Here is a 14,950-nt window from a genome sequence, read left to right as displayed (position 1 = left end):
CCAGCCGACGTCGATGTGTAGACGCGCTAGAGTATAAAAATGATAGGCCCAGGTAGGCTTAGGTCAGATGAGATAGGACTTAGTTAGGTTTAGGGAAACATCTACGACAACCACATACCTTATTTCAGGTATTTATCAAAAAACCCAGTGACATCAGGACGATAGAAGCGGAAGTGCTAAAATGCAACTCGTTTCTGGGTTTGGCCTACAAAAACACATCATCCTTGCAGCACTCTATTAACATCGTCTTATCAAACATGAACCATTCAGATAACACAATGCATCTTTCCAGCATCACCTCAGGAAATATTTTACCAGAGTAAAACTTGTAACCATAATTTGTTTCCACCTGCCGGTTTAAATCACGTCAGTTCACTGTCTCTTGATAAACTACACATTTGAGTTTGAATGTTGATATAACGCAGTACAATCATTAACTTATGGCCATCTTAAATGTTTCAATAAAGTACATACAGTACTTTTGTATTATATGAATATAATTCAAACCCTAATTTCTAATTTTCTATTTTTCATATTTCTATAAACAGAGAGAAAAAGACACGATGACTTCATAATAGAAAACATTTTATTGTTAAAAATAAATTAAAACTGGAAGGTAGGTAGAGAAATATATATATATATATACTGTGTATATATATATATAGAGAGAGAGAGAGAGAGAGAAGAGAGAGTATGCATGTAAACATGGCTAGTTTCTCTGTACAACACCAGCCAAAATTGCTATCCCTCTGTTCAAGAAAAGACGAGAGTGTGAAAGAAGAAATACAATTAGCATCTTACAGTGCATTAGAGTATTGGCCAAAAGAAGTGGCACTGCAGCAAACACTTTCCTTCTGGCTGGTCCCCAAAGTTTTTCTGTAAGACACTTGGGAACCACAGAGCACTAGGGAAGAGACCAAGAACAGCAACATACAGCATAACAGTTGACCTCCAGAGTACAATATGACAGCACAAATAAATAATACAGATTAGCCGCGCTTCCACTGTCGTGCTAGTAGTACGTGCCGGGGCCAGTCGCGTCTCCACTGTCACTTCCGGGGCTTGATCGGGCCTCGTTCAGTCACTTTCATGTTTGAATGCGTTCTGTTTGTGATCCGATGTGGATTCTGATCACCGTATAAGGTAGAAATATTTATACGCAATGCAAAAGACTATGCACGCTATCCATTACCATAGTAAATATCAACGCTTGAAGAAATCATAATGGCTATCACAATCATGTTTGTATTTTATCTGTCGGTAGCCTACGTCTCGTCTCTTTATAACGGACTATTATAAAATAAAGCAGCTTTTTTTTCGGGGGCTTCCTCTGTTTCTCTGACTGAAAATAACTGTAGCCTATTGGGAGTCGAGGGAGTGCTAAAGCTCCTCAGGTCGTATTTATGGTGGCATATTTGTAGAGATTATCATTCTTTCTAAATGTGATGTAAATATGTCCTGTAACTACCAAATAAACAGAAACAGCCTCGACTGAATAAGTGTGTCCTCTTTCTTTTGTGAAATAAACGGTAAACCACTTTATTTCTGTGTGACTAAAGTGCAATTTTGACACATATTGATTCATTATGATCAATGTATCACTTTTTATTGTAAACCTGTGGTAAAATATCGATTCTTGGGTTTTATATATTCAAGTAAACAACAGAAATGCCAGCAAACGCTCGCTTTTATCATGTTTGTTTCGCGATCACGCCGTTTCCAGTGATTTCTTTCTGATTGGTTTTCTGATAAAACTTCCATGTGTTGGTGAAATGATGTGTTAGTGTGCCGTTGTTCCAGAGAGGCGTGTTACGGGTGTGTTTTAGTGAAGCGCTCTGGAGCTTCTGGCCCGACAGTGGAAAGTAACGCAGCAGATTTTGGGCTCGTTGCTCCAGACCCGAGGCTATTAGCCCCGCCCGGCACGTTTGAAGCTCTGGCTCGCACTGGCCCGACTGTGGAAACGCGGCTATTGTTTAAAAGTGCTAAAAATGGTTGGGAATGCTTATAATACAGTGGTGAAAGTGGCGCATAAAATCAAAAGCCATTGTTAATACTGGCCAACCAGTTTACAATTCTTGAATTTAAAATGAACACATTAATCTGTGTAGTACACTTTCTTTATCCTAATGCTGATGAACAAGTGCAATGTAGATGATGATGTAAAATGATGGGAAAATGAAAGAAAAAGATGGACCAGCAGGACTTGTACCAGAATAAGACTTCTCCCCATAAGCCATGCGGGCTTCTCTGTAGAATACACCAGCAGGCCTAGAGAGGAAAAACCTTAACAAAAGGTTTAGTAGTGCAGCTTTTTGGGCACTTCCCAAGAGAAAGAGTCACGGCCAAAGTGGCCGTAAGCAGCAGTCTTCTGATATATTGGCTTCTTCAGCTCCAGCTCCCTAAAACACATTGGCCATGGATTATTGACTCATCAAAATGAAACTGTGTGCAGTTAAAAAGATGATCATGTAGCAAATATTTCAAGTGTGCGTTTGTACACCCAGCCAGCCAGAGAGGAGATGAAGCGGTCACTTACCGTTACACGCACTAGTCACCCTGAAGAAGGAAACCGCAGCATGAAATAGAGAGCAAGTCTAATAGCAAACACTAGCTAACCACTGGAACCTTTCCACTTTAGTGTACCATGAATCCAGAGAGGAAACATGATGGCTCTGTTCCACACCAGAGAGCTTTACACGGGAAGTTTTCTAACCACAAGTGGCTGCTTTGAAACGCTCTTCATGCTCACTAATGTGTGTCACACAAGTAGAGATATAAAGTGCATGAGAGACTCGAATGCTCACGGTCAATTGAGTGCAAAAGTCAGATCCCGGAAGTAAAAACTCCTATCATTTTCTCTAGAAATGCACCGATATGAAAACTTTGGCCGATACCAATCACCGATAATTCTTTATATTTGAAAGCCGATAACCGATATATTGGCCGATAAATCTAAATCCAAGCCATGTAATTTTTGAGAGCCTGATTACAAAGACAAAAGTCTCACCATTAAAAGCCATGACCCAAGCACACAATTATAATGTTCTCATTATAATTTTATATAGCCTATATGAGACAGACTTGTGTTGCACTGAACTGTATTTTCCTGTTTTGAAGTGATTCCAATCATATTTCAAGCAATTGAAAACCAAAGTGTCTCAGCTGAAGGAAATAATCCATTATTTATTGGCTTTAATATATCGGCTAAATTGTTTTATTGAGCCGTATATAAAAAATAAAATTTATATTTATTGTAAAAATGAACATATATCGACGACACCGATGTGGTGGCCGATATATTGTGCATCCTTATTTTCTCCAAAGAGGAATTGATTTTTAATGCTGACTTGGTAATATGCTTTCGATGAAGCCATCTGTTTGCATTATTTCAAGTTATTTTTTTAAATAATTGTTTAACAGTGGAAATTGTGTTGAAAAACTACATTACCCATGATGCTGTACGGAAGATTTGACCAATCAGAGAGTCGCGCTGAGCAAATCACACCAAAAGAGCTTTGGCAGGGAACACCCAGTTCCATGAAGCTCTGCAAATTACGTAATCAAGTTGGCTTCGCTATTCTCTCAAAACACTTAAATATTTGTATATATAACTTGCATATAACTTTAAAGAATTCACCTCATTGCTGGTTGGCTTGGTTAATGACTTATAATGCTTTAACAAAGACTTTTTAAAAATCTCTATGGGAAAAATGAATGGAAAAAATACTTCCGGAACCAACGCCACTGAAAAAGTGGACAGGCACTAATGCATTTTATTCCAAACAAGTTTGACTTTAGCATGTTGTTAAGCTAACGACTCAATATTCACAAAGTACACGCACATTTTGGGTAAAAATGTGAATTCTGTAATTAGATTAAGTTCATTAAGGTATTGTCTAATCTGTGACTAAAATAAAAAACAATACTCATCTTTCTACATAGTATGTACTGACTGCTTTAAAAGAGCACTGCTTTGCAGTAGTGTGTGTGTGTGTGTGTGTGTGTGTGTGTGTGTGTGTGTATGTGTATGTGTGTGTAATAATCATGTTGTAACAATTCCAGTCATTTCAGTTTTATTTTACATTATTACTTTTCAATTTCTGAATGTCTACTTTAGGCTAATACTTGATGCTGTATTTGTTAGATACAAACATCATGCACTGTTTGGGGTCAGTAAGACCAATTTCTTGCTTTTCATTCTATTATTGACTCTTTATGTACTGAATCTTGAATAATTGCGTTGAAAATATTTGAACGAGTTTGCTAAGAGTTATTATACTCTGTCTGACGGAATCGAGGAATGCAAAGACCCAAATAAGGTGAAGCACAGACAGAAGCAAAAGAAAAAGGAAAGATTTACACCCAAACCTGTTAAGCTGAAAGATGAAGAGCTATAGAGATATAAAAGATATAAAAGAGATATAAGAGCGAGTGAGAGGAGTGTGTAGAGACAGCAGCTGTTACCTCACAATGACTCCTGGACGAAGATCAAAGTTTTTCTTGACTATTTTCAGCAGCTCCTGCTCACTCTTTTGGGATGTGCCATAGTGGAAGATGGAAATGGAAAGAGGATGGGCCACTCCAATGGCATAAGCAACCTGTATCATAGTGAAGGAAATTTCAAACATATATTGATGAACTTGATTATTAAAATCTTTGCTTAAAACTCATTATTTTTCTATTGCTTTTAATGTTCCTTGATGATTATTTTTGTATTTGACTTCTGTTGCTGTTTAGTTTGAAAATTGTCTCTGATTTTATTTTTGTGATATTAGTTTTCTACTGCTTTTGCTTGTATTTTACCCGATGTTGTAAAGCACATTGGTCAGCTTCTGCTGTTGTAATGGTGCTATATAAATAAACCTAACTTAAACTTACACCGTGTCCTAACCAGACGCGATGCGATAAGATTCCAACGACAAATAATTTGTCTGTCCACACTAGACGCGACTGCGAGATGCGTCAAAATCAATCAAAACACACAGCCAATCAGAACAGCGTGTGGGCGGAGTCTCGCGGCACCAGAGAGTAATCTTGACGGCACTCGCAAGAAAATGGAGAAGTAGCTACATAATCAAATTCACTAATATTACACCATTTAAACATTATTAAAAACACATAGGCTACTGAGCTACTAAAACAATCTTTGTCAAAGAATTCACTTGTTTGTTCACAGTTTGTTTCCATTTGTTTAATTTCAAGATCTGAGGTGAATTATCCATTGTTGCTTTTACATCTACAAAGCTGGAGCACTAAATGATATTCAAAGTCACATTACACGCTTTTAACATTAAATAAAGCACATAAACAGTACCTGAGATTATCACTGCCACACTTTGTGTTTGTTGTTCCAGTGCGACGTCGCAAAAAAATAGAAATCGATACTATAATAGAATCGTGGCGTGTCGCCGTCGCGGCCGGTTAGGAGAAAAACTCTGATTAACATGGAAAAGACGCCTTTTATCGCGCGTCGCGTCGTGTGTAGTTATTAGGACACGGTGTTAAACTTGATCAACTTCAAAGAATTATACTTGCACAGCAGAACACAACATATCTGGGCGACTGACCTGCACAAGAACACGCCTGCACAGTTTGGCCTTCACTAGAGATTTGGCCACCCAGCGGGCAGCGTACGCAGCAGAACGGTCCACTTTAGTGTAATCCTTTCCAGAGAACGCTCCTCCACCATGGGCTCCCCAACCTCCATAGGTATCCACAATGATCTTACGACCAGTCAGGCCGGCGTCACCCTACATCAGTGGAGTAGCGTTTATATTAGTGTGAAGAAAAAATAAATAACTCCTTGCTACTCATTCATGTACGTATTACAACTTTATTGAAGATTTACAAAACTGGTCTCTACCTGAGGGCCTCCAATGACAAAGCGGCCACTGGGCTGCAAGTGGTAGATGGTGTCATCATCCAGATACACGGAGGGGACCACGACTTTGATGACTTTATCTTTGAGCGCATCACGCATCTCATCTAGACAGATGTCTTCATCGTGCTGCACTGAGACTACAATAGTGTGGACCCGCACCGGCAGCATGGCACCACGATCCTGTCTGTACTGCACAGTAACCTGTTCACAGAGTCATGATGCACTGTCAGGACACACACTCTACACAAGTACCTGCATGCACTTCTAGCTATGTTGTTTTTGTGTGTTCTGAAATGTAATACCCAGCATTGCTGGTTACCAGGATAAGGTATGTTTTGCATGCTGGGAGCAGAGAGGGAAGCGTGAGTGTTAGTGAACCAGCTACGCCAGCTCAGTTCTGCTTGAGAACAGCTGGTTTACCAGCTAGACCAGCACTATACCAGCTCTAACCATCATAAACCAGCCTGGACTAACATGGAAATCATGCTGGATTTTCTAGAATGCAAGAGTCGGATTCTGGAAGCAAAAACTCATATTTTTTATTTATTTTTTATTGGGAAATGTATTTTGAATGATTATAATGATTATTATAAAGCGTTATAATGATTATACACATGACAGACAGACCTAATGTGTGCTATGACGTTGTTAACTGATGGTATATGCTTTACTTCAAATAATTTTTTAAATAATCATGTTAACATCTGAATTTGTGATGAAAAATGACATTACCCATGAAGCTATGTATGTGTATATATATATATAACATATACACACAAACTTTTATGTTATAAGCGATTTTTGATATAAATATAAACTAAAAACATATAGTTTCTATAGATATAATCAACCACTTTAAAAGAATTGTTTTATATTTCTCCAACATTTTTTATTTGATTATGCAGTTCACAATGCGTGAAAGGGATTTTAGTCACTGAAGCCGTTAAGTGTCTTTTTGTCTGATTTTTTAATAATTTTTTTGCTTCAAAACAAATTCACCTCATTGCTGGTTAGTTTGACTAATGGCGTATAACGTTTTAACAAAGACTTAAAAACCCAGCAGACCTGAGTCTTGGAGTCGGGCCGGAGCCAGGGCAGGGTGCCGTTGCGCCTCAGTTCTGCCATCTTGGCATTAAGTTTGTGGGCGAGCACAATAGTGAGTGGCATACATTCCTCTGTCTCATCAGTGGCGTAACCGAACATTAGACCCTGAAAGAATAACAGGAAATATTAATATTGAAATAGATTCAATTAAAAGAGTTTAATTGACAGTTTTTGGACTCACCTGGTCGCCGGCCCCAACGTCCTCTTCGTCGCGGTCTAAGTGAACTCCCTGGGCGATGTCTGGAGACTGCTGCTCCAGAGCCACCAGAACATTACAGGTCTTGTAATCAAAGCCTACGGGTTCAGGACAGAGAATATGGATCTGTTTCAGTTGCATAATATGACATTTTTTTTTATTTTTTTTTACCTTTCAGAAGTACACTAGCATTCAAAGGTTTGAGGTCAGTAGGGTTATTTGAATAATTACATTTAAATCAAAACCATTTTTTTAAGTTAAACTAAAACCATTCATTCAAGTTAAATGGACACCATTGATTCTAGTTGGTTGTACATGGTTGGTTCTATTGGGTTTTACTTGTTTCAATCACAGTCCATGACTATTTTTTCCTATTTTTTTGAGTGAATGATTTCTGAAGGATCATGTGACACTGAAGACTGGAGTAATGATGCAGAAAATTCAGCGTTGATCACAGAAATACATTACATTTTAAAATATATTCACATCGAAAACAGTTATTGTAAATTCTAATAATATTTCACTATATTACTGTATTTTTGATCAAATAAATGCAGCCTACAAAACATTTAAAAAATCTTACCGACCCACACTTTTGAAGGCTAGTGTAAACACTGCAGTATCTAATAATAAATTGTAGGATCATAAAACAAACCCTTGGCTGAGTCGTCGTAGCCGATGTGTTTTATGGTGTCACGGACCACCTTCTGATAGTCTACAACAGCACGGGACGTCACCTCTCCTGCCAGCAAAATCATTCCAGTCTTGGCTACAGTTTCTAGAAGAAAAAGAATGAAAAGGGGCCATGAAACATTATTATTCAGACCTTTGGGGAAGACTGAAAAACACATGCAAAACTCCAGAAAGTCAACGTACCACAAGCCACTTTTGCATCTGGGTCTTGCTTCAGGTGAGCGTCCAAAACCGCATCACTTATCTGGTCACATATCTTATCTGTACAATGCAATAATAACAATAATTAGTGTTCTATGCGTTTGTCAAAATCCACACCAAGCTTATCCATTTTCCTAAAGACGTTATTCTTGTGTACATGCATTTGAAATTGTATTTGTTTCAGTAAAAGCACCTCTGTGTGAGACGGATGATAGATGCAGCATAAGTGTTTTACATTTCTTTATACACATAAGAAACGAATACACTTTATTTTCAGGTGTTCGTGTTACTGTGTAATTATATTGTGTAATAATGAACTACATGTACTTGCTATAGGGTTAGGAATAGGGTTTTGTTTGGGCTAGTTACATGTAATTATGCATCATTTACTGTTTTTACTAAACACTGTAAAATAAAGTGTTGCCAAAAAAAAAAAAAAAAAACATCTTCAACTTCTTTCCTGATTAATTTCGATCAGTTTTGGAATTTATATTTAAATACAACAAGTTTGCTGATGTACTGCAGGTGTTTAGGAAAGTGATTTAGTGTTTATTGTCACTGTTTAACCCTTCTACTGTCTGTTAGTAACAATAGTTAACAATAATATCTTTTATCTCTTATCACAAGCACAATAAAAGCAAACTACGTGTAGTTTTCAAGTTATAAAAATGATTGGAAAAGAAGTATAGCATCTGTTGTCCTTATGGTTCACATGTGATCCTCATTTAGTTATAGGCTATGTTTCAAAGGAAAGTGTAAAAGATAAAAGTGCAGAGAATGTTTTCTCTTTTATGCTTGTCTCTTTAATGATTTAATGTACGCTCTCTTTTTTTCTGTATAATACATTTTTTTATAAAAAAAATCAATTGTTAAAAAAAAGTTACAATTTTTACTTATTTTTATTGTTTTATTATTATTTTAGTAAATCTCTCTAATTAGTTTAGATCCACTAATATTTTACATAATCCAAGATCTTCGGCGTTCAATGGCATTTTCTACTGAATGTTCAACTATCACATCTGAAACTATAAGAAATAAAAATGTGTTCATGAAATAAAAACAAAATGGTTGCACTTTATTTTACAGTACGTGCACTTACTAAGAAAGTACTGGGTAATATAAGGGAACTACAGGTACATGGGTTAGGGTTAAGTTTAGGGGTAGGTTCAGGGTTAGTAGTTATTACCCAGTTATTGTTATTACTATAATAAGTACATATATGTACATGGGAAACAGGACTGTAAAATAGTGGGTTACACTTTATTTTAAGGTGTTGAGTGTTTTAAAACACTTTTTTTTTATTAAACAGGTGGGTTACACTTTATTTTAAGGTGTTACACTGTTGTTACAGTGTAATTATTTAAGTACTGAGTAATATAAGCAACTACATGTACTTACTAGAGGGTAGGATTAGGGTTTGGTTGAGAGTTAGTTGCATGTAATTATGCATAATTGGCTGTTATTACTATGGTTAGTACATCATGTAACACTAACAAGGACAACTGTAAAATAAAGTGTTACCCAATATTATAACGAACAAACCCATTTCTGAAACAAACTAAACTGAAATGTAAAGTATCTGAAAATAACCTTCATGGTATTTTTTTTGTTATTTTGGAGATACCAGTCTTCGCTCAATTTAATTGCAGATGAAAGAACCGAGTTTATAAAACCATATGGATAATAACGCAGAGTGGGCGGAGTCTGCGCGGAGATCCCGCGTGTCGCGAGGCTGTGTCTCAATACAATACCTGGAGAGCTGCCTAGAGAGAGAGAGAGAGATAGAGAGAGAGAGAGAGAGAGAGAGAGAGAGAGAGAGAGAGAGAGAGAGAGAGAGAGAGAGAGAGAGAGAGAGAGAGAGAGAGAGAGAGAGTGTGAGTGTGTGTGAGTGTGTGTGTGTGTGTGTGTGTGTGTGTGTGTGTGTGTGTGTGTGTGTGTGTGTGTGTGTGTGTGTGTGTGTGTGTGTGTGTGATGAGAGCATGCTGTCTAGGATGGCAGCTCACTAGTTTTTGAGACACAGCCATGGAAACAAAAGTACAATCGCGTTTCCAAGTCTACAGCACATCAAGGCGGTCATTTATTATGAGCATTGATGAATTATGTACATGTTTGCAAACAAAAGCAAATACAGTTATATGAATAGAAACAAAATCGAATGAAATAATACGGAAAATAGAACCGTACGTTATTAACGTTACAGTGAGCATGCAGAACAGGTGCTGCCATATTATGTAATAGCGGAGTTGAATACTGTAACGTCAACTCAAAGTTTAGTTTGGATATTTTACCTGGATGCCCTTCTCCAACGGACTCCGATGTAAACAAAAAGCAGTCCTCCTCAATGAGAGAGTTATGGAACCCGTTTATTTCTCCGTTGCCGTTCATCGTTTTTAGTTTCTCTTTTGTTGTAGGCTACTTTACTCAATCGTTTGGAAAGCGCAGGGAATCTGTCACCCCTCTGAGGAACGCGGGAGTATTTATGGAACGGCCCGTCTCGCGTCATCAGGGGCCCGCGCTCTTTCGTCCTCTCGGGTGACTGGACGAAACCATGTTGCGCGGAGGGGGTGTGGCAAAAAAATCTGTGGGGCAGTATGGCTATATGTCAAGAATGATGTAAACTTGCATGAGATTGCACCCGCAGCGAAGTCCACAAATACACTCTTGCGCAACGTGCTCTCTTTACAAACATTTGAAAACATTAAGGTACGTATTTACACAGAAACATACACCAAATAATACTACACTAACAAAAACTTACCGTGATAAAACCACTTATTTTCTTGATATGTGTCATACATTTAAGTACACGAAGACGTACATGAAGTGTGATCAGTGTAATCTATGAAGTAAGTAAATATCATATCATGAATATTAAAACTTGCCACTCTAAAAATGCTGGGTTGTTTCAAGCCATGTTTGAGTCAAATATGGACAAAAACCTACGGGTGGGGTTGTCCATATTTGACCCAAACATGGGTTGATGCATTTTTAAGAACGTGGTAAGAACTCTTTTTTTTTTACTTTTTTTTTTTAGCAATGAAGACTTAAAATATAATTAACCATTAGGATACTTGTTATGGTTTTATACTGTAATACAGTGATAGGCTACTACATTAACAAATTATAGGCTACCATGTTTTGGACACGCACCATGGAAATCTTATTTTTTTGAAGGACACTGGAGTATCAAGTAGCCTAAACAACACGCACAAACTTACACAACTCTTAGTGATAACAAAGACTTAAAAACAACATTAACCATTAGGCCTACTTGTTAAGGTTTTACACACATAATAATAAACTTAGACTACTGCTTCAACAAAATGTGCAAATTACCATGATTATGACGTGTACTTTAGGAGTATCATATAAACAACATGGTATATGATTATGAAATCCAGGTTTCCTCACAATCTTGTGCAACCTGTGGTGAAAACAAGCATCAGTAAAATATAGGCATATTATAATGGACTAACTGACCACTGCAATAACACAAAAGAACCAGAATGACCGTGAAAAACCTTCATACAATAATGCATTAATGCTTATTTGATGTTTCTTGGAGTATCATGTAAATGTCATTATATCAATATGAACTCCATGTGAACACAGTCTTGCGCAACTTACTGTGAAAATAATGAACACTTAAAAACATGATAAACCATAATGTTGGCTTCAGAGGAAACCAAAATACAATTACAAGAGATAAAATGGATGCCCTGGAGATTTGTCATGCTTTATCGGCTGTTCTGATGTGATTTGAAGACAGGTGAATTGTATGTTGAGCATTGCCTCTTTTGTCAATATTGCCATGGGGAAAAACTGTGTTGTCGATTTCTACCAATTATGTCTGAGAAAGGACACGTAACTGAAGCAAAGTTCCTTGATATTGATCTGAACTGAACATCCTCTCATATAAATGAGCTTCATAACCACCGTGTGACGTCATCAGTTCTGTACTTTTGTACCTTGAAGGAATAGTTCATGTAAAAACTAAAAAAATTACAAATTTCCCCAAACAGTCAGTAAGATTTTTTTTATAAAGAATGATTTCTATTTCAAATAAATGCTGTTCTTTTGAACTTTCTATTCATCAAAAAATCATTTTTCATGGTTTTTCAACATTGATAATAATCAGATATGTTTCTTGAGCAGCAAATCATCATTAGAATGATTTCTGAAGGATCATGTGACACTGAAGACTGGAGTAATGATGCTGAAAATTCAGCTTTAATCACAGGAATAAATTACATTTTACAATATATTCACAGAAAATAGTAATTTTAAATTGTAATTATATTTCACAATATTACTGTTTTTACTGTAAACTGTATGTTACTGTGAATGCAGCCTTGGTGAGCACAAGAGTCCTCAGTAACACTTGATTTCGATGGCCCACTTTAGACATTCTACTAACTATAAGTAATTTTGCAAAATTTGATTCTAAATGTAAAAAGAAAAAAAATATTTTGCGTTTTTCACGTACAGACAACAATGTTGTCCACGAAAACAATTAAAAATGCTGCATTCTGCTGCCCGGCCAGTAGATGGCGATGACACTAAAGAAACACTAGACTCTAGACCTGTAGCCCCGCCCCTTTTCAGCGCTGCGCTCGTTGTCTTTTGACTTCCAGTCTGTACTTTCACAGCGATTTTGCGTGTTTATTAGTGAACGGCTCGTTTTAAAATCTTCCCGGTCTACTGACATTAGTTAAGTCATCTGCTTTAAACAATACAGTCCTCATGATAACGTTTGTTAACTTTACATTATGTAAATCCACTTCAAAAGCTAATTACTCCAGGACAGCAGCGCCATAGAAATATACAGAGCAACCGCAGAAACGGAAGTTAAAAGACAATATTCTAAAGATGGCGGCGCCCTCGTTTCTCTGGCGCATAAGGTCTATAGACTAAACATGTAACACGCATGCTCATTTCACTAATTCACGTTTTTGTAGTTTACACGGAGACGATAACGGTATCGTTTTCAAAAGTTTGCACTTTCAGCCCCCAAAACGCTGTCGTCGTGTAAATGAACGGCCAAAACGCTAAAAAGTTTACATTTTCCAGAAAATGGTGTCATGTAAACGGCCCCTTAGTAGACTGTCTGCTTAATATCTGCATGTATGTAATATATCTCCTTATTATGATGCTTCCCAACACACATTCTACTGACTATAAGTAACTTTAATTACAACTACATCTCAACTTATTCTACAAACCCAAACAGCTACTACCTAACAGTCTAATAATACTCGGAGAGGGAGTTGACATGTAGTTGCAAATAATGTAACCCTAACACCTAACAGTCTACTAATACTCCAATGAGAGTTAGTTGACATGTAGTTGCAAAGTTACTCATAGTTATTTAGTAGAATGACTAAAGTCTTTTTTTTTTATCTAAATGTTGACCGGTTGAACTAACAGCAAGTTTGGCTACAGCTCTTAAAGGAAGGTCATGACACCCCGGGTGCGTTCCAAAGGTCAATGTTATTAATTGTTACATAATCCAAACAATATATTACTGTTTAGTGGGTCAAAATACAAGTTATTAGCCTGACATAATCACCTTAGAGATTAAACATGGAAGCAATTGAAGCCTGCAGAATTTCATTCAAAACTACAATGATGAACTTCACAACATAACTTTGCACTTTAAATGTATTATTATTATTATTATAGTAGTAGTATTTATCATTGCTGAAATGAGAAAGAGCATTCCAGTAGGCTTTATTCTTTAAGTGAAACATAATTTTTTGATCTTGAAAGGTCTGTGATTTGCGAATAGATGTCCTCATTCTAGACTCACTGATTGTCATATATTGCCTTTTTACTAGGACAGCATGACAATTCTCTCTGTATCATCTATATATTCATACATTCTCCCTCCGCAATCCACCAATTCTTATCATGTTATTCCGTTTCTGCATGTAAAGACACAAAACGGATATTACATCTTGAAATCTGTTGTGTCATATTAGAGCAGCAATTCTGATTCAGATGCAATCTTAATAAATTGACAGTGACTCAGGTGTTTTATTATGACGCATAAAAAGAATGATTTCCAAGCCAGGCGACACGTGTGTCCTTGATGCGGTCAGGATGAGACAGCAGTTTATAGGCACAAATGTCCAGCACAATGGCACAGCTAAACACCACTCCTCTCAATCCAGACAAGTATTGCATCAGAAATGGGCAACGCTGGCATGCAAACACTGCACTGTATATACAAACACTTCCCTGATGACCGTTCTCGTGATCAGGCTGTTTTTCTTATCAAGCTCCCTGTGAAATATCATTACATAACACCAGGGGAAGTTTTCTTTAGTTATGTTATATGAGGTAAACCCTGTTGTTCAACACTGATGATTGACAGTTTGAATTCACTCAAAGACAAGTCCTGCCTTGTGTCTTTGATAATGCGGTTTTCATTCACAACGTGTTTGTACCATCTTTACTATTGTTATGCATGAGACAGTTGCAGTCCTAAACAAATAACATTCTGAAAAAAACAAAAACGTATTGCATAACGTGTAATTCAGGGCACATTAAAACGTATTATTGCAGCAGTAATCTGTGTGATATGCATGTTATCCCTCTGGTGCTGTTCATTTTTGATCGAAAATGTTTACAAATAGTATTTATTTATTTTTTACTTTATCTGAATGGTACGGAACTTGGTAAAGGTTTTGGCACTTGCTGTGTGAACACGCACACACACACACACACACACACACACACACACACACACACACACACACACACACACACACACACACAAATCATGGACATGATTTGAAAAGGTTAAATGGTCCTGAAAAGAATAGTCACACTTGTATAGGACGTATAAAAAATGAGCGCATTGGAAATAAATG

General features: G+C 37.0%; 1 protein-coding gene across 2 annotated transcripts; it reads right to left on the bottom strand.

Annotated features, from left to right (window-relative positions):
• Window positions 1-1,390: 1,390 nt before the first annotated feature.
• On the bottom strand, window positions 1,391-10,547 carry mat2ab (methionine adenosyltransferase 2Ab; the record flags this gene model as incomplete). 2 transcript variants are annotated; one of them, XM_082168818.1, is made up of 9 exons in its annotated part: window positions 10,364-10,546; window positions 8,058-8,135; window positions 7,837-7,959; window positions 7,167-7,279; window positions 6,947-7,090; window positions 5,864-6,082; window positions 5,568-5,750; window positions 4,465-4,598; window positions 1,391-2,399 (listed from the first exon to the last, which is right to left on the bottom strand). In XM_082168818.1, the coding sequence occupies exons 1-9, from the start codon at window positions 10,458-10,460 to the stop codon at window positions 2,297-2,299; spliced, it is 1,194 nt and encodes a 397-aa protein (XP_082024944.1). In that variant the 5' UTR covers window positions 10,461-10,546. The 2 variants fall into 2 exon arrangements, with proteins under 2 accessions (XP_082024944.1, XP_082024945.1); XM_082168819.1 differs by lacking the exon at window positions 1,391-2,399 and having other exon boundaries at window positions 4,461-4,598; window positions 10,364-10,547.
• Between the last annotated feature and the right edge of the window lie 4,403 nt (window positions 10,548-14,950).

Source organism: Leuciscus leuciscus (genome assembly GCF_965113295.1).
Source record: "Leuciscus leuciscus genome assembly, chromosome: 5".
Taxonomy (NCBI): Eukaryota; Metazoa; Chordata; class Actinopteri; order Cypriniformes; family Leuciscidae; genus Leuciscus; species Leuciscus leuciscus.
This window is presented reverse-complemented; position numbering and strand designations above follow the sequence as displayed.